The sequence below is a fragment of the Tinamus guttatus genome, unplaced genomic scaffold (assembly GCF_059628265.1).
Source record: "Tinamus guttatus ecotype Peru unplaced genomic scaffold, ASM5962826v1 Tinamus_guttatus_pri_ptg000090l, whole genome shotgun sequence".
In the NCBI taxonomy this organism is placed as follows: domain Eukaryota; kingdom Metazoa; phylum Chordata; class Aves; order Tinamiformes; family Tinamidae; genus Tinamus; species Tinamus guttatus.
The window spans coordinates 3,791,562-3,812,647 of record NW_028288624.1 but is presented as its reverse complement, the minus strand read 5'-3'; the positions used below and the strand labels follow the sequence as shown (position 1 = coordinate 3,812,647).

The 21,086-nt window shown below is 38.7% G+C and overlaps 1 protein-coding gene across 1 annotated transcript in view; it reads right to left on the bottom strand.

The window, feature by feature from the left end:
- LOC148595496 (ALK tyrosine kinase receptor-like) overlaps window positions 1-11,749 on the bottom strand; it is a gene marked incomplete at its 3' end in the record, with an annotated part of 34,716 nt that extends 22,967 nt beyond the window's left edge. Inside the window, exon 1 of the mRNA XM_088520567.1 lies at window positions 11,593-11,749. Within this exon, the coding sequence (XP_088376693.1) occupies window positions 11,593-11,611 (19 nt within the window). The remainder of the gene's footprint in view (window positions 1-11,592) is intronic.
- Between the last annotated feature and the right edge of the window lie 9,337 nt (window positions 11,750-21,086).

Here is a 21,086-nt window from a genome sequence, read left to right as displayed (position 1 = left end):
TCAGAAGGAACATTTTATTTTAAATTTTCCTGATAAAGATGACACATTAACCTAACACTTATGTAATTGAATATAAATTCCATGACAGAGTTCTTAGTGATATATTATGCCCAAATGTCCTGTCAGTTGAAATTTAGGCTACAACTCAATGATCTCAAACAACTGAATATGAAATGATTAATTTTTGAATGTAAGCAGATACCCACACAGAAGTATAATGAATTAAGGTTCAAGGCAAATGCCTATAACATAGATCTTAGCCTCATTTAGAAGCAACACTGTTTAAGGCTTTAGCAAGAGACAGCTTCTGCTTAAACTGAAGTGACAGAGTCATTCACAGAGGTAATAAAAATAAACAAGATAATGCAAGAGAGGGAACTGCACCTCCTGGTAAGGAGTAATTGAAAATATAATGTGGATCTTCTATTACTACTCTTGGGGAAGCAGCATGTGATCCAATGTCCAAATGCAATTCAATTTAGGTAGATTTTTCAAAGAACCTTCAATAAGGTCTCCCATAAAGGAATGCATCAACAAAAATCAAAGCTTTTACATGTAGATGATTTTGTAAGGATGCAGAGAAGGAATATGATATACAGAGCTCCATTAGGAGGCTTGTGGCTCTAGCTCTGCTTCTACCATCAAGCACTTCACTTTTAACAAAACACTTCCGTGATTGAATGTTCTTCCAGGTGAAAAGGGCTTTTTTTTCCCATCAGTATTCCGTCTTTTCTAAACTGATTCATGGAATGATAATGAGGAAACTCAGGCCTGATCTCTACTTTAATATCTATAACTTACACAGTTTTCCCAGCACATTTGGTACTTTTATTTTTTTAAATCCAGAGAGGCTTCTAGGTCTGACTGGAAGCATCTTGACAAAGCTACATAGATTATGCTTGTACAGGGAATGCTAGAATTAAAAAGTACTCCGGAATACCACTATTAGTCTTACATTCAACAATGTTTTTTACAGGGTTTAACCTAATTATTTTCTAACATACTAATCAGTGAGAGTTGTGGGCATTCGGTGCATGAATGTTTGTTAAAGATTCCTTGTCCGACACTGTTTGTTTGAAAATGAGGGACCAATGGGCAGAGCTTGTACATTACAGGTATTAAAGCACCTACTGACCTCAGAAGGACAGTTCTGCTAGAAATTCCAAGCTGCAATTCTTCAAGGAAAGCTTTGTCCCCTATTTGACACTCCAGTGATGCTATGAAGTTAGAGGTGGAAGGAATTGCCCTTCAAAGCGCCTCTCTCCCTCTCTGTTGTCTACAGAGAGGCTCTAGACACCAGCTGACGTGATACCTCACTTTTGGATAGCTCAAGTCACAAGAGATGAATACTACCTTGTCTAACTTCATACAATATGGCACCTGAATATCTGAACTAAATCTTGCCTGGTCTGAATCCCATGATATCATGAAACAGATTAATGTTTTATTAGAAAGATTTTACTCCCTGACAGTTCAGTCAAGGCCTAGACTGAGTTCTGTGCTGAACTGCCTAGAAATCAGTATTTCAAGTTGGAGTAGGATTACATTTTTTCTCTCTCTTCTCTCCATTGAAAGTGTTATCTGACCTGTGTTCAAACACTAAAACAGGTAACCAGCATTAACAGAATTTAGACCATGTTAAAAAGAGAGGTCTCATATCATGCTAAGACAAATAACTGAGGAGAAAGGGACCACTTCATTGCTTGACTTTCTAACCTAGAAAGAAACTGTCACTTCATCTATTTTTTTTAAACAAATGTTCTGGGTAAACACTGGGTAAAATCCACAAAAGTAAAGTAAGATTCCTTAGATAAACAGTGAAGCTCTGCCATGACCAACCTCTCTGCCTAGGTAACTTATAGAAAGTGTGTAGTTTTCTAATGATGAGCCCATAGAGACAGTGCTCAGTCCTACCAACATGGTCTTCACTTAGTCAAGGCCCAGCACTCACTAAAGATTCAAGGCTCGCTCACTCCCATTTCACTAGTCAGATCCCTCAAGTTATACTTGCTACAGACTCACTGTTTTACTCTCTGTCAACGTTGCTGCCACATTATGGCCTGCTTCTGTTCACTCATTAATTCACTCTCGCTTCTAAGATTGATGAAAGAGCTATTTAAAATTGTTTCCATTTCCTCCTATCTGATTCCATCCCAGGTGTCAGCTCATCTAACGCTCGCTCACCATGGCCCACTCAAAGCACTTGGCTCATTTGTATTCATCGGTCACTTCTTGCCTTGCTGTTTGCACTAAGGAATTCAGAATCTAGTTTCTCTGTCCTTTGGTTGGACACAGTGCACAGCATGGAACATGCTCATCTGTGAGCAGCACTTGCACACAGAGAGTATAGCAATATGAGTAACTGGAAGCAATAACAAACTCATCTGTGGATCTGTAGAATGGCATTACTGTGGGCTTATAAGTTAAGAGGAGTGAATTTGCAAGACTGACTTTCATTTGGTGGCATCCCACCTGGTCATGACAGTTTGGTTTCATTTGAGCAATTACTCAAATTCCCTGGGAGAAGAACACAGTGTTTACCTGAAGAGTCATATTCTTCTCGGTGGTGGCCAGTGACAGGTAATGGGTGCAAGTTGAAACACAGGAAGTTCCACCTCCATGTGAGGAAGAACTGCTTTACTGTGAGGGTGACAGAGCACTGGAACAGGCTGCCCAGAGAGGTTGTGGAGTCTCCTTCTCTGGAGATCTTCAAAACCCGCTTGGATGTAGTCCTGTGCCACGTACTCTAGGTGTCCCTGCTGGAGCAGGGGAGTTAGATTAGATGATCTCTAGAGCTCCCTTCCAAACTCAACCAGTCTGTGATTCTGTGAACTAGAATGTTCTGACTGCTGTTACACTTGAGAAAGAACAATAATGCTTTACAGATGCTGCTGATGTCTGGCACTGCAAATAACAGAAGAGGCGAATAGAAGCACATCCAACTCAGTCATTATAATTTAAGGGGAACTACACAAGTGGCAAATCAGCCAGCATTCTACAAACCAAGAAAAAAAACAGAGATTACTTGTTACAATATAAAGTTACAACTGAGTAATAATTGCCATGAGGGTTGCATGGTGAGAGTAGGATAGGTAGGAATGTTTTATGATTAAAAGGAAAAGGAGGAATAGCTTGTTAGGATGAGAGAAATTGCCTGAATTCACATGGGAGCAGAGGGAGCTGGAGGTGCTGCGCAAGATAAAATTAGAAGAAAACATAAGATAAATATTAACATTGTAACCATGGAGGACTACAACAAAGCACTCTTAGATGTATATAACTTAATAGGAATACATATTATTATAACTACTAAGCATCAGTTCTAGCCTACTTTATAAACTTTGAAAGAACAGCTACAACTTAAATCAATTTTTCTATATGGAGAGGCCAGCAATGACAAAACAAACTGAAGTGCAAAACAGCAACATTCTTGTCAACTCTCTTTTTAGGCTTCTCCTTTTAGGACAGATCTTCAGCTGATATAAGTGGTCCAAGCTCCAAAAACCAATGCAATAATGTATATGTGCTTTACAACTTTCACTAGCAGAACATCTACCCAAGTGAGTTCACAACATGCCTTCAGTATCAGATGTTCAAGTTAGTCTCCAACATGAGAGTGAGATTGCAAATACCGGCTCCTGTCATGGAGTTCACTGTTGGTCAATTTATCTTTCCCTCCCTCAAAATTATTTCAGGAAATCACTTGCATGCAATAAACACTTAAGTTACTTTGCTGCCTAAGCCATGCTGCAATTAGTGGAGACATGCAAATCACTTTACTACTGTTTATTAGTGATCTGTACAATAAAAGCATCTGATGAGATAGTACCATTGCTGAAACTTTACACTTATATTCCTGACTGCTTTCCTATGTTTCATTAATGTTAACATAGGTTCATAAATATATGCATACACACTTCAATTAGGTTCTTGAAGAGTCAATGGTGACTCAATAGGAATATTGATAAGATTACATAAATACCGATTGTTTTTTTTTTGCATTGCATACCATGATGTTGAATTTATGCAGTTGTTGCTTGACACCTTAAGTAACATCTTAAAAATCCAGTAGGTACTTCAGGCTTAAGTGCACAGAATATTCACTGCAATAGTCTCTGCAAATTATTTACTCTGGATGGTAGCTCACAGTAATCAACCAGAACAGCTTAGATCCCAGTATGCCACAACACAACATCTTGCAGAATGCAGACATTTGTCCCTCCACCCTCAAAGTTTTAAGGTATCAAAATAGCTGTTTTGTTCACTTCCGTCCACATCCATTGTAAAATGCAGCACTGATTTTCTGAACATAAATCTCTCTGTAAGAGTTGACTAGATTGTATCTCCTTCTAGCTAATGAAGTTATTTCCAAATCTCTCGTTTTGCTTACAAATTTGCAGATACTCCATCACTCTTGCCCCATGAACAAAACACTTCAGTGTAGGACTAGACTCTCAACCCAGCTAGTTCATTTAAGTGCTTGCAACCTCTCATTTGTAAAAAAAAAAAAAAAAAACTTCGCCACTTCTGCTAGAATTCATTTAAAGAGGAAGAAAAAAAAAGGATTAAAGGGTTTGTAAAATATCTTTTATGTAATAAAACCTGACTGCTAACTTAGGATCTCTCTATCCATATGCGTCTTCTGGATCCATATGCCTTACCACTAGGTCTTTCAAAGGCTCAGTTCATAAAAGCACTCTGTGCTTCATTTACGGAGGTGCTCCGCAAAACTGCCTTTACAGAATAACAGTGGACAGTCTTTCTTTTCTTGCCTGCACATGTGGGAAGCGTATCTCTGTGCAATTCAGTAATGATGGCACTTTTGAAAATTCCTGGGGTATGGAGGAGCACAGTTCCCATTAATTTGTGCCCCTAAATGACCTGGTGGCTTTTGAAATTTCCTCTCTTTTTCCACCTTTTTCGTGACTTCATGACAAAAGAATCATGACACAGGTTTAAAAGTTCTGACTGAGATTCTGATGTGCAGAACTGATTATGAGTTTCCAAAGACAACATAAAGAAGTATGATTTGCTGAAAGGGCATATACTCCTTTGGATCCCTGTTAGAGATTCTTAAATTTATCAGGGCAAAAAAAAAATGAAGTACCTGGTCTAGTCACTTGGTTTTATGATGTTTTATTTCTATTTATGCATTATGAATTTGGCTTGGATCGTGCTACTTCACAGCATCGAGCACGGCTGCCACGAATGTGCTGCCCCTCTCCCACGCTCTCCACTGCACAGAATCAGCAGTGCCTGTGCTTCGATGCAGCAGTTATCCAGCTGAAGAAGCCAGCTAGAGTTGCTCAGGAGAAGCAGAAAAGGAGGATAAAGCAAGCATTAGCACTCTGAGAGAGAAAGATTTTAGGCAAGGAAAGAGCTGGATGGGCTTTTTATAGCAAGATGGGGGCAAATTAGCACTATCCTACAGAGAAAACTAGCTGAACTGAAACGTTCAGAAGCCCAGAGCTATCAGAGAAATGCATGGAGTCAAATTTAAATAATTCCCCATTGTGGTAGAAGCAATTACACACTTTTCTTCAGTCTTGTATGTGTTACACAACTAAGACCACCTCAGTACCTCAGAACCCAGTGTTGTCGTTTATGACCCCTACGCCGGCCTTTAAAAAATAAGGTTCCTGTTCTTGATGCTATTCCATCAATATTTTGTTCTCTACAGCCTGGAACCACACACAGAAAATCTTTTTTTCCTCCTTTTCTCATCTTTCTACATGTCCTTGCTCCTCACCTTCCAAACATGATGTTGCTCATGGATTCCCCTCAGGCTCTGGTGAGTCATGCCAGCAAAAGCAACCAACTTCCACTTCAACATCCAAAGCATTTGTCTTTGTACTTAATCATTTTAAATGTTAATTAATTATCCCTTTTGCCTTTCACCTATTTTCAAAATTTACTGAATTTCTCTCAGTCTCACTTGGTTTCTTTACAGAGTATCTGCCTAATCAGTTCAGTCTGTTTGACTGAGTGACTTTTTGATTAAGTTTGATTGCTCTAGTTAATTAAGTGGTTTTTAAATGTTTATTACAGCTCCTTCCAATCACTTTCTAACTGGTCAAACTCTTTCATCATTTCCCCCATGCAGACCAATTATTCTTGCCTGATAGCCTGCCATTTGTTTTCAGTGTTGCCAGTTTATCAGCATCTTTCCTTTCCTGATCTTTCCCTTTCTCATTTATTCATCTGCTCACATAGCCTGACTACTAGCCTTTTAGCTGTCTGCTTTATCATCTCCAGCTTCTGTTTGGGCCTCCTAGGCTTGCCCTCTGCGTCTCATCTTCCCTTCTCAAAGACCACTGTACATCCTCACCATCACGAATCAAGTTGCATAGCCAGGTTTTAACATTTTCAAGCATCAGTCTTGCTTAAATCAAAATCTTTCCTAAGGCTGACAGGGAATGTCACGGATCAGTATAAAACAAGACTCAGAACAAACATACCCTTGACTTTGTTTTAGCAAACCCAGGGTTCTTCTACATGCCCTTTGTTAGAGGTCAGCAGACTTTTTCAAAATGCAGTCATTTTTTATGGAGATGGAAAAAGGAAATAAGACTGTTACCTACTTGCGCAATGGGCCAGGTTTAATAAATCTTTGAATTTGGAGCAACAGTGGATTAAAATCATTGGGTGATCTATAAATCACCACTGTTCTCCCCATTTCCCAAGTGAGGATAGTGAATCCTGTGATTGTTTCAATAAATCCAAGCAGTTAAACCATCACAAGACCTCTAAGTGGCAGCAATTAATAGTAATAAAAATAAGTTCAATTTGGGGAAAGCAGATTACAGAGTTCATTTTCTTGCACTGAATCAATGGCTCCCCTGTTGAAATAAGCCTTAATTAAGGGAGAAGGTCAGGATAAAAATCATATACAGTATTAAAAAGATAATGTATTGGCCAATTCTTCAAGGTGTTAAAAAGTACTTAATACCTACAACTGCCAACACTTGCAGGAGGAACTGAGAGATTTGCTGTGCCTCTCAACTACTTTCCAGTGCTGTTAAAGAGCAAGTCCTTCTCATTTAATTATTAAACTTGGAATTTTAAAGGCTGAGATTTTTCAGTTTTCTCTCTTAACCAAAGTCACCTAAACTTTTCTAAGTTAGAGCAGAGGAAACTGCCTCACTCTTGTAAGATAGTAACTGTAAAAAGAAACATCCACATTCAGTCTTTCCATAGGAGATTCTAGCCTTGCCATCTATCTAGATGCATCAATTAAGAGACCAGTTTTATAAGCACTGTCCCAGTTAAAAACATTTTTTTACCTCTTTCCTCCTATCTCAAAAAGAATCTATCATCACATGATTAATCAATGAAAGAACAGAGCATTAGATCTCATTCACCAACATGCCTTTGTGACAGACCTATACAACCAAATGCTTTAGATGAACATGTTCATCTTTCTCTTCTTTGGTGAGTAAATTAATGTGTTAAAAACACTAAATCCTTTAAAATAACCATTACTGTCTCAATGTGGCTCCACAAGAAGTAGGTGTTTGCAATCAGCAACAGAAATTCATAATTATTAATTCATTATTGCAAAAAGCTACACTACCACTAATTGAGTTACTGTGCCTTTTCTAAAAGCAATATTAAAACTAAATTTGCTTAATTTTTTATTCCTGTGGTTATTATAACTGAATTTTCAAAAGATGAAAATGGAAAAAGAAAACAAATATAATACACCTAACAAGTGAATTAAATTTATTTTATCTGAATGTGCACAAGCCACAAGTGAAATAATCTGGAATTACCTTTGAATGATTTAATTTCACTACAGCTACCACATTCCCAACTGTATTTTTTTTCCTCCAGCAGGAGATCCCTAAAGGATTAAAACACCAGCATGCTAATGCTACAGATGGTTTTTGGCATTCAACCTAAGATCAGAATAATCAGTCCTGCCTCATGGGGGAGTGAAGGTGAATGGGGAGGAAGGTGATTGCCAAAACATTTGCCTCCAAATACTTAAAATAGTAAAGCTTTTCCAAATACCTACTTAGCGAAATTAGATCTATAGGAAAACCAGCCCAGAGGAATCGCACAAATAGCATAGGCTACTCCAAGGAAAATGTAGACAATCTGTGTGACTTCTTTCTTTAAGATGAAGGATAATTACTAAAGACTTAACCCAAACCTACTGAATAATTCCCATCAACTTCAATCAATTCTGGATATATCCTTTGGCCAGGAAGTGCCTTGACTATAGCACTCATGCCAAAGAAAATTCTCCAGTTTCTTTAAATAGAAATGCTCTGGACAGACCAAATAAGTATTATGGCAAATGTAGGCCCTAGGTCTCAAATAGAGACAACCACTTTGCTTGCTTTCTGTATAGCCTTAACTTAGTGAAAGTTTGCATATGCATTACAAGCATGAGATCACAGTAGAACTAACCACTTAATAACTCTGAGAGCAGTGAGTGTATTTCTGTGTACTTTTAGTAGCCACAGAAGAAGCTATTTCTGAGTGGATGGAAGCATTAATTTAAGAAATCAACAAAACACAATCTCTCCCATCTCCAAAATAAACATTTTTAATGTTGCCTAAGAAGCTTAAAACCCTGAAAGCTAAGTGCCTGCTCTTGGACAGGCTGAATATCTAAAAGAACTGCTTTTAACAGCCATGGAGCATTATTAAATCTTTAACATGTTTTATAAGCATTTATGCATAAGGAGCATTTGATCTCCATGCCCCTTTCCTTAAAAAATTACTTAGAATCAGTAAGTTGAACATTATTAGGTAAACCAGTGTCTTGCCATTTACTTGTGCTTACTTTTAACCATTTCAATTAAGACTTTTGGAAATAAGCTAGCAAATTAATTACTTTACAACTGTAATAAAAATTACTTAAAAAACCCTCATTAACTATCATTAATAAGTCAATACGTTACTTAGGAAATGAACTCTATTTTTATTATTAGAAATTATGATCAACTATAAAATGCTGCTGGACTAATTACTTGTACAAGGAACAAATTCCTAATTGTCATTATTAAGTTATTATATTACTTCTCTGTAATTTTATTTTTTTTTTAACTTTGCATTACTCTACTGCTTTAAATACTAACGTATAAGAAAGAAAAATTGTACAATCCCTACTTTAGGTTTTACACTGACAACCACAATCTGCTTCTCATTTAACACAGAATTTGACAGTCAATTGCATGTAGGACCATGGATAATTTTCTTTAAAAAAGAAAAGCACTTAAAATCACAAGCACATCTCGGATGCACAAAAGCCCTGTCTGAATTAAAGACAGAGGGGTTAATGGAGTGCGTGAGAAGAATGGTGGTGGTGAACTACAGCAACGGTAACATATGCACTATAAACACTTTTCGCTGACCCCAAATACGCTTTTAAAAGTATCAAACCAAACCAAGCCAAATAAGCAAACCAAAAACCTCCCAATCTGCAAGGGTTTCCTTTTCCCATCAATCAAGACCAGCTCCATGATGGGAAGTGGTGAATGTGAAGATGCTCTGGATGACAAAGGCTTTCCAGTATGCTGCACTGTCGACTGCAGAAGCGAGGCACAAACAAGATATGGCAATGGTAGGCTTATGTTTCCATGAAACAATACTTAGTCATATTTGAAACTAGAACTTTGAAACTCAGAGTTCTAGAAAGCTCTAAAATTTTAGCAACATCTACATGTAAATCTTTTAAATTATTTTTCCCATTCAACCACAAATAGACTGATTTTTTTTCAATTCAGCTGCAATTAAAATTCCAGTTTGTGAGAGATTTTGTCCATAATTAGAGAATTTGCAAACAGAACTTTCCAATATTCAAAAGCAAATTGCAAATTCAAGCCACCACCTTCCTTCATGCCCCTCCCAGCATCTAATTTCAATCAAACCTGAATCCAACTATGGAGCCTAATATCTTAATATTGCCTGTGCCTCTCTATTTTTAAATTGCCTATATATTCTTTAAAAAGTTTAAAAAATATATCAGACGAAAGGCTTGCTACTGTTTCTTAGATGTTTCTTGCACAAATTCACCTATGTTTTAGGTACTTTACTGGCATCAAGGTATCCAAATATCTAAGCTGCCCAAAGGCTTTGACTAGAAAATTCAGTTCAGATTTGTCTTTTCTTATTCTTTTTGCTGCTTCCTCCAAGCGGGTGGTGCTACCTCTACATCTACATCTCTACATCTCTATCTCCTTTTTAGTAAAAGGGCAGCTGTGTGCAAAAGGCTTAGTAGTTTCAATCAGGTGAAAAAAAAGAGCAGATATTTTTATTCATTGCAACAATACTCATCTACTGCCTATTGTAAACAGAGCAGGGAAGTAGCCAGGGGAGTACTGCTAAAAATCTGTAGGCACTATATGAGAATTGATACTCCTTTAGCTCACAATATATTTTAATATCCTCAACAATTGAGATATGCCACATTCAGAAACGTGCCCAGTACTGGTACAAACTTCTAACATCAATATCTCAACCAAGTCAAGTTTCAACTTAGCCTGTCTTCATACAGGCTGAATACTCCACAAAGTCTGCAATCACAGAATTTGTGACAACAAACTGCAAAACAAAAAGCACTTGTTTATTTGAATGATTTAATTTTTTTTTTTTTTTTAGTTTGTGGATTTGAAAAAGCATTGTATTTAACCTCACAAAGATATGTAGAGGAATTCTGCATTTCTGCAGCACAGTGGATATATTCTACACTGTACTTTCCAAATTGTGTGGCCATTTCTTGGAGCCTACTTTGGGTATGTACAGACAGTGCCCACAATAAACCTCTTGTAATAACTGGCCTTTGTGAACAGGAACATAAATAACCAAAATAATGTGCATTTTCTAACAAATTCTCCTGTCCTGGAGAGCTTGAAAAGGAAGACATGTAGCTCAATTCATTGGTATTCCAAATAAATAAAACTGACAAAAGGTAATGTGCTAAGTGCTATCAGCAGTAATATTCTTCACTGATGTGCAACCTAAATATTTCAGTATGATTCACAAGCTCCATAAAGATGGTAGAGCTAAAATTCAGCTGCTTCTGGCATGAAGCTAAATTTACATACCTGAATTGATAACAAAGCTTGTATTTAAAAAAATAACTGCCATCAAGGTCGCCTATTATTAAAATTTCACACACTACATTAAGCTATTAGGGGTTACTCAGTACAACTGCTTTGGAATGTTTCCAAAGAAATGCATAGTTTATACAACCAAGTCTTCCACAGCTGTTTAAAAAAACAGCTCTGAAATATATTAATAGGAACTTCAAAAAGATGGCTTGTTTGCAGAGCAGGAAAGTGGTCGTTTTGGTACTGTTCAAGTTTTCTCCAAATGGAACTTTCTTCGAAAGTCTTTCCCAAGGGGGATTTTTTTTTCTTGTTTTAGCCACTTTCAAGAGGTTAAAAGCTTCCAAGATAACATTTAAAAAAGAACTCCTCTCTGTAAGGGACTCTACTTTCTTTATTTAAATGATTGATCTGACTAGATACTTCCAATACTTTCACTCTGTGAAGTCTCTGTAATGGACAGAAATCATACTCCTCTCTAAAAACACATCAAAACACAAAGAGCTGGATGCACTAAAATACAGTATGTTACCTGTACTGCAGTTCTTCATTGCAAAGGAATCGACAGCCGCTACACTCTTGCTCCCGTTAGCAACATATTCCAGTGAGATCCGAAATGGTTTCTCTTGATGTCCAACTCTCCTTTGAAGCAACACCCATCTGTTCCCACCAGAAAAAGAAAAGAAAAAAAAAAAGTAAAGAAAGTGGTGATAAAGACTACTTTACAAGGACCAAATCCTCCCAAAGGAGTAGCTCAACACATGGCTAGTCCTACTATGCCTCCTACCCTCACATCCACTCCCCTCACGCTGCCCCATGGTCAGGGGCCTTTCTTTCCCATAGATTCTGCAAAAACAAGCTTCCAAAACACAAGATATTCCCAGAGCCAAGATGTCCCAAGTGGATATCCAGGTAAGGATACGTTATTGCTCTCTTCTGTCACACTTCTGGGCTCCTGGGTTTATCACAGGTGGCTGTCATTTAAAATAATCCTAAAAAAACCTCCATCAGCTTACTTTACCTGAGCTTATTTAGTGCCTTGGTCACTAACCGTAAACATGACCACAGAAAAGAGGTTCTGTAAAGCTGCAGACATTTGTCTTGTTTTGCATGCAAAACCTGGATTTATTGCAGTTAGACAGCTGAATGCAAACAAGACATGTCTAATAAAGCTTATTAGAAAATTTTCTTTATAGCTCCAGCTGCAGGTTTTGAAAATGAGAAGAAAATCTTATTGTGTTTCCTTAAGTTGCTTTCAAACACCAATACTGTGCCTTCGTGGCCAAGAAGGCCAATAGGATCCTGGGGTACATTAAGAAGAGTGTCTCCAGCAGGTCGAGGGAGGTGATCCTGCCCCTCTACTCAGCCCTGGTGAGGCCACATCTGGAGTCCTGTGTCCAGTTCTGGGCTCCACAGTACAAGAGGGATGTGGAGCTGCTGCACAGAGTCCAGCGCAGGGCTATGAAGATCATCAGGGGCCTGGAACATCTGCCCTATGAGGAGAGGCTGAGGGAGCTGGGCCTGTTCAGCCTGGAGAAGAGAAGGCTGAGAGGGGATCTAATCAGTGTCTACAAGTACCTCAAGGGAGGCAGTGAGGAGGATGGTGCTGGCCTCTTTTCACTGGTGGCCACTGACAGAACTAGGGGAAATGACCAGAAACTGAAGCATCAAAAGTTCCATAGGAACTTAAGGAAAAATTTCTTAACAGTGAGTGTGATGGAGCACTGGAACAGGCTGCCCAGAGAGGTTGTGGAGTCTCCTTCTCTGGAGATCTTCAAAACCCGCTTGGATGCAGTCCTGTGCCACGTGCTCTAGGTGACCCTGCATGTGCAGGGAGGGTTAGACTAGATGACCTCTAGAGGTTCCTTCCAACCTTAAGCATTCTATATCAAGTATTTTTGAGGGAGAGTATAGCTATTTGTAGTTAATATAATGTGCAAGGGGCAACATATTTTTCATTGCTCATTCACAATATCCTCTCAAAACAAAAATGTTTCCTTATCAGGCCTGCCCATCACTCCACTGTGTATTGGTTTGTTATTGTAGGTGTGCTGTACACAACACATTTTGCTTGAGGGAGAAAAAAAATACATTGGAGCAGATGTTCTGAACAAAGGAAACTTCACAGAATAGCGACATCCTCAGCAATCAACTTGTTTCCCCAGAAGTATGTCAAAATTTGGAAGTTATCAAGTTGAGACACTCTTCCAAAAGGGAATATAACTACATATGTGCGTGCACATGTGCCTCTCTGCACCTCCCTCACCACAACATTTGCACCAACAAACTAGCAATAATTTGTGCCTGCTACAAGAGCAGAATCAGCCACCAATTGCAGATCCTACGTTGTTAGCAGCCAGGAGACTTTTCTGCGTGGCAGAAGCAGACACACTGTTCGTCTCAGCAAGGATATAATGAGGGCTTTCTGCTGTGAGGAAACCTCAGAGCTCCCAGCAGGTGAGGGATCTGCTAGTGGGTGCGCTAAGGACCTAAATAAAGGTCCTAAGCAGGGCCTTAGTGACAGCTTACACCGTCCAGCTCTCAAAACACAAATGCAATCTTTTATGCTTTATTACATTTCTTTTTCCTTCCTCTCCCAGCATGAATTGTGAAGCTAGACTACCAAGTTTCATTGTTTTTTTACTGTTATCTTCATTTTACTTTTCTCATGCCTCATCCTCAGACTTCTGTTCTTGAGTTTCCACCTTCAGCAAGTGATGCTGGAACCTACTCTCTCCTTTTCCTTTCCCCTCCCCCAATGTATAATTCTATTTTCACCGAAATAAAAGCTGAATGTGTTTTAAATGTGTATACTATTTAAGTAGCATTTCAAATTAGGTATATTTTAGGGATTAAACTATACAAATTTCTCCATGGCTGGGGCAAAAAGAACAACTCGAAGTTTAATTTTCCACTGTGAAACACAGAAGCATCTGTGTGTCATGAAAATTGTTCTTCTCAGTTTCAGAAGACTGATGGATTTTAATTCCAAGTATGCTGTGGCCCTCAACAATGATTTCCATTTCTGTGCTACCACTCACCCTCTGGATAAATGTGCCAGGAGTTTTAGGAATTGCTTTTCTGAGTTACTAGTGCAATAATTTGAAATTCTCAGGCCTCTCATAGTTTACCACAGAAACGTTATTAACTCTCCGAGCTGTTGCCAGGCAGGTATTTTATATCACCACAATGCAAGACCGGAAAAGACAGACTCACTCAAGTCCACATTGATTACAAAATATATTAATATTCTGTGATACAAATTCCTAGCATGAGGTTATGTGAGATTCACAGATTCGTGAGAAAATAATAACAAGTCGCAGTCTGGTTCTTCAGAGACCCCAAAATAAATGATGTGAAGATGACTAACCACTGCTAACTGGTGGATTTATCAGGGACAATAAATAAAGCTACTGGGTCAGTACAGAGACCCACTGATAAATTAGAACAAGAGTCTCTTCTGCCATCAGTTCATGGCAGAATAGACTGATCTCAAAATCACTCCATGACTCTATTTAACAAAATACAGTGTCTCTATTAAAAAATGATATTGATTTTTGAACAGAACAGACCAAACTCCTAGATGAAAAATGCTTCAAACTTCAGACATTCAGACCAAAGTATGAATGGGAGAATTTGAGAGCTGCAATGGCTACTCCCTAGCCATGATTCAGTATGTGCACTACCAGAAGCTTTTAATATGGAGCTGAGGGGAGAAGGGCATTGAAAGTACGCTTAGAACTCCCCTCTCATTCAGAAAAACAAAACAAAACAAACTTCACACATCTCTGAATTCAAGCTGTTTTTTGTAACCTTATCTCCACTCCTTTGGCCACAGAACAAAATTGTTCTATTTGGCAGCATCCTCATATGCAAGTCAAGTTACAGTTTGAATTTAATTCTCCAAATTCATGTTCTCTCTCACTTAAAACACACCTATTGTCACCAACACGTATCATGGTACGCCTAGGAGGAAAAGGCAATGTATCTAGGCAAAGACCTAAGTCTGTCTCTTTGGTAAAAAGTTAAGTGTATTTGGGGGACTGCAAAATTAAATAGCAATAAGAGCAGTTGCATCACAGCATTTCATACCCAAATCCACCTGCAGTATGATAAACACACTGGAAAAAGTAAAAGCTAATTGTTGAGAATGAAATCTGGTTAAGGACAACAGATTGAAAACAAACCAACCAAAAAACCAGTATTGTCACTAGGACTCCTATAGAGATTTTTTTTCTCCTATACTAGATGAATTGGTGAAAGAACATAACTTTCTCCATCCTACATACCATTGCACAGTTATAATATAATTTACAGCAGGATCTAATCCTTCTTCTCTAATGATCCAGACTTAATAGGTCTGGAAAAAGAACCAAACAAACAGAAAATAAGAAATGTTTTCAGAAGATGCAAATACAGTTCCAAGAGATAGAAAAAGAAGGGAAATAAGCTGAGCCAGAAGAGGTTCTTTAGACTCTACTCCTATTACTTCAAACTATACAATAAAGTTGCCTAGTAATTGCTTTTGATTATCAACTTTAAATTCATTAGAGCTTATTGATCTTAAAATTACTTGAAAGAAGTCAGGGCCTGATCAAGATGATGTACTCTTAAAAGAATCTATTTTCTAAAGAGACAACAAATAAAGTTACTGAATATAAATGCAATGAATTGTTTAGTTCGAAGTAGCTAATATTTGATGTGAAAAACAGAATGTACCAAACTCTTCTGCTTGCAGACCATTCTACTTAATAAGAGAGAGAAAAACAGTATGTATTTTACTCTATTGATTTAATGCCAGTGGCTTTCTACTCTTTTCTTTGGCTTTTGCATATGCAAGATAACTATTGGTGAAATACAGGTGAAATACATTACTAGGGTCATTGGATCAGATCCTTAAGGTCCCTAAGACATTAAGATTCTATGGGTTCCAAGAAAGCTTCCAAGACTTTCTCTTAAAATGCCTTCAAAAAGGAGTCTTAGTGAAAGTTGTACTTTAAAAATGAGGAAATAATTGTAATTATTTCCTTTCCTTTTAGTCTCCAAAGAAAAGGCATTTCAAAAGCACTTAGCTTGCTGAAAAAAGTGCTCAGCTCCACCTGCCTCGCTTGTGCTGGGAAGACAGTTAACTCCGGCCTCCTTTTAGGACAGTAATGCTAAGCCCTTTTGTACAGCCAGTCCACAGAGAACTGTACAACTGGGAAGATATCTCAGTAAGACAGGAACAGCTTTAGATTTTGATGATGCACAGGTAGCCCATGCAGGCTATTTTTACATCATGCTTATCCTTGGATAACAAACAAAATCTGCCATTAAGGCATGAGAGTTTCACGAGTAAGGGGATCTCCTTGTGTATCCTGAGCAAGCTACAAGACTGATATACAACCACTCTGCACAGGAAAATGTATTAATATGACAGACAAACAAACAAACAAACACACACACACACACACACACACACACGCACAAACCACCACTGGAAAATTTCCTTTCCTGTTAAAATCCACAGAAATAGCATGGGTATTCCATTAATACTTTTCCTTATCTCTTATCCAACTGTATTGTAGAAAAATCACTATTATAAATTTTAAAACTCCAAAATTTTACAGTTGAATACTGTAAAGAATTTAACAAAGTAATCTGGAAGAACTGCAGACTCATAGTTTAATCTAATTCTTGTGACTGCAAATTAGAATCTTTCAATGGAGCTTTGTAGGAAAAGACCCAGGAAGAAAGAGTACAGATAACTACACAGATACAAACAAATACTCGGTGGAGGGCAAACTGCTTTCCAGGAGGATTCGGCACCTTTGCACTAGGCTGGAACTCGCTAAACGGCAGGGCTATTATTAGTTCAGTTTTGCTTTTTTAAATGTCTGTCGGAGGAGCAAGCCAGGAATTTGTAAGAAACCTTGCGTTCCTTGTGGTTCCTGACCAAGTGGGGCTGTGAGATAAAGCATTGCTGCTTGGGGGATTTTGTTTTGTTTTTAATGAAGGAACAAAACACGGCATTACTCACTTCCTCATATTTGCTAGGCAATGTGGAGATCTCAGCAGGAGCTCCAAACTGACATGACAGCACGAATTCCTCTAGTACGAGACTACAGTAGAACTACACGACTGCACTGGACCATGTCCCTCTGGTGCTGATCCTTTCCGTCCACTCCACAGTTAAACACTGTAAGGCAGGGAATGCTTCCTTCCACCTCCTGAGGAGTACATGCCTGGGGATGCTCTTGGGATGCTCTAATTAGTAATCATATCTGAGGTGCTGCATCACAACTGATGTGAGAATGGCTCAGCTTACTTTCCTAATGCACAAGGGCTCTTTAGCACCATGTCCTCTTGTGCTCCTCTCCCTGTTTGCACATGGTCGTGATTAAATTTCCCTTAATGAAACCAGCACTGCCAAAAAGGAGGATTTCACTCTGTGAAACCAAACTACAATAACTGCTGGCAGCTAAGACAACCCTAGCAATGCTCAGCATTCATAGCGTCCTTTATATTTTTATAAGTTTTATACAGACCTCACAGGCCTCAGCAAAGAAATCAAACATGTTATTTCTGAGGTAGGTGAAAAAGAGGCATGGGAATGCTATATAACTCACTGACAGTCACTCAATAAATATATTTCAGAATTAGGATCAGAGATAAAAATTTCTGTTTCTTAGTCCTGGTGCTGATCCACTGTATCATGCTGCTTCTGATGAGGGTAATTAAATTTCATGCTTCAGGGAGTAACTTAATTGTCTTTGAGAATCAGAAAGAAACTCCATCCTCTCAACCTGTTGTACAGCACCGCACATTTTTCAGGTGTACTAGAGAACAGCCTTCATTTTTTATTTAAATATTGAAATTAAAAAATAATCTCATCTTCATTACACTCAAGTACAGCCAAGGCTTGAGAAAGACAGGAGGTCTTTTCAAAGAAGAGAGTAGTGGGAGGATTCTGATATATCCGAGCTCTCAAGAGCAGGGTCGTGGAGACCAATTAAACAGGATTCTTCACCTTGCCACTCAGCAAGGGCTTTCCAGAACCCAGGTAAAGTATAACCATTGTGTCTGCTCACCAGCTATATGGTTGAATTAATACCATTAAACATTTTAGGTCAAAAAGATGAAAAAGAGACAGAGAGGAAAGGTTTTATCTGAGAAAACAGCAGTGCTGAACTCTGTATCCTTTCTAGATATGTTGCAATTACGTAGCAGCTTTCAATAATCTAGATTTCAGAATAAGGTATCAATATGTTAAAGAAAGACGAGATGATAGACTGCTTGGACCATAAGGTTTGGCATTCCCATCCACTGCAAGACAGCCTCCACCCTCCTACAACAATTCTTAGAGTCTTCTAAAACCCATACATATGGTCCAAAATCCACAAAAAGCTGTCAGGTTAGGAAAAAAACACATCCAACTGAATTTCAGAAATTTCTGGAAATCAGAGGCCAGCAGATAATCTTCAGCAAATGCTATCTTTCCCAAACATGTAACTCGAGTTAATCTTAGTGTTTGGTTGCAACACAGAGGTGAGAAATATGCAGTCTATGTGCAAACTAAAGAAAGCAGGTATAGTGCAAAATAAACAGAAGGCAAAATTTCTTTCATAAAACTGTGTATTACAGAGGATGACTATCCTTAAGCAACATGAGGAATAGCATGAAAAGAAATTGCAGGGATGAAGATGTATTTTCTAATTAAAAAAAAATCTTCCAATTTTATTTGTTTCCTTTGTACAGATTTTTGAAAGAAATGACTCATCAGGAAGGATTTGAATGAGCCGGGAATGCAAAAAAAGAGATTGTATCTATCACTGTTCTATAGAAAATATTATAATAGTTGCCTGTTAACTATGTGGCACGTTGAAAGGCTTTCTTTAAATTGTATGATCTGACCTGAAATGGGGAAAGACCTTAAAAAATGAGAGTCTAGAACAATTACCAAATCACTGAATCATTGATTCAAAGAAATGGAAAGTAGGAGGCCAGCATCTACTTTTCCTAGCCATGACCTACTAGAGGTTAGGCAGACAAGGCTACTTAGTAACAAATTTTCATTTTAAACTAAGAGAAGCACAATGAAAGAGATGCATGCAGACCTTTCATCACAGAAATAATCACAAAAAATGTTATCGCAGTTGGTAACAATCTTCCCATCTGGAACACATGCAGGAATAATATGTACTAATTACAAAGGACCAAGTAGAAGAACCATTGCCTATGGTTAAGGCTAACTTTTGCCAGACATATCAGGTCTGCTTTTCCCCCACACAGATCTAATTCCCTTTGGAACAAATATTGGACATGACTGAAAAGCAGAGTCACAACAGGTCATGCTGAACACTCATAAACGCAGCCAAGGGTAGATGACAGTATTTGCCACTGCCTGGAAATATAAGTTTGAGCCACTACCTGGGATCACAACTTTGCAGAATGCTGAACGCAGTGCTGCTTTATGCAGCCTGGCACACACTCGCCCAAGGGTATCCACATTTGGCAATCCCACTTCCTTTTAGCGTAAATACAAGCCTTGACGAGTAAGATGCCTGGAAAGCAGACTCCACAGGATGTTCCTGTGTAATTTACCGCCCTCTCACGGGCAAGGAAAAAGCACCTGAGCCAAGAAGGTTTTGGTACCAATGAGGAACTAACCTCATTTCCTCAGGTTCATATTATCAGTGAAATCAAAGGCTTCTTCAACACTGATTTTAAACACCACAAAAAGGAGATGACTTTGTTGATAGAGATATATATTTTTAAACACTTTCCCAAAACACAGCAGTTCTCCCAATGCCTTTTGACTCAGTACCTCATTAAGTTGTTTTTCAAATTTAAGAAGTCTTTTTTCATGACATCAGTAACTACAATTCACTAACATTCACTGAGAGAGCTCTCGTCTTTAGACACAAGTCTGGGAAATAATATGCATCACAGCATCCTCAAAAGCCCAGGGACACGGCCGTGCCAGGGCTCCTCCTGCGCTCCTCTGCTGTGGGGTGAAGGGTGTCAGCCTTCTCCGGATTCAAAAACAAAGACTTCCACGAAAGTTCACTCATATTAAACAAGGACAGGAAATAAAACCACTCTCCAGTTCCTTCATAAGACAGAAATGGGGTGAAAAATCCCCCGAACAGTTTTCCTATGAAACACTGGAAACACTGAACTTGAGTCCAAAGCTGTACACTCAATACCTGGGGATACTGTCAGGGTAGATTAAGTTACCGATACCCAGCTCAGTGAAAAAGGATAAATTAACATAGCCACCATATGTAGGGTCTGACTTAAACATTCAAAATGGATTAAGTGAAGGCCAAAAAGCCTTAAGTGAAATTCTGAGCAAGGATGAGTTTCACTAGATGAAGTCGCAACAACATTTGAGCTCTTCTGACAGCAAAGGCTGTAACTACTGCAAAACATCCATGCAGGGCTATATCCTGCTGGGCTCACTTGCAGGCAACATAACCTGGGTCGCAACAACGCTGCCGTCATCTGCTTGATGTCATGGCAACAGATTCTTTCTATGGACTGTTTCCTAAAATCGTTCCTTTGCTCTTCCCCCTCTCCCCAACAGACCGATCCTGCAGGCCAGGTTCTGCAGGCTGGTGTGAAGGGCCTGGAAAGGCTTCCAAGCCTTTTATTTCCACTCTCAGTGCTTCCCCGCAGGGGCTGCTCAAGCATTTCCTTCAGAGCAGGATTTTGCCTTTTTCATCAAAATTTAGATTCATTGACTTCTCCAAGTCTCTCGATGACCTCTAATTTTCCTTAATAAACATAACCACAAAGCTCTCAGGCTCCTTATCTGCCAAGAGCAATCAATACTGTTGAATAAAAACTGGACTCTGGATCACAGCAGCCCTTGCTTCTGCCTGTCTCAAAAGCTTTATGAATTTTCATCTTGTTTCTGGGTGAACCAACTCCTGGATAATGAAGAGCTCAGAAGCTCCTGCCCAACACTGTTTTGCATGGCTAGGCTGCCTCAGGACATGCTCAACCTCAGTCACAAGGAATTTAATGCTGCCTGAATCTGTA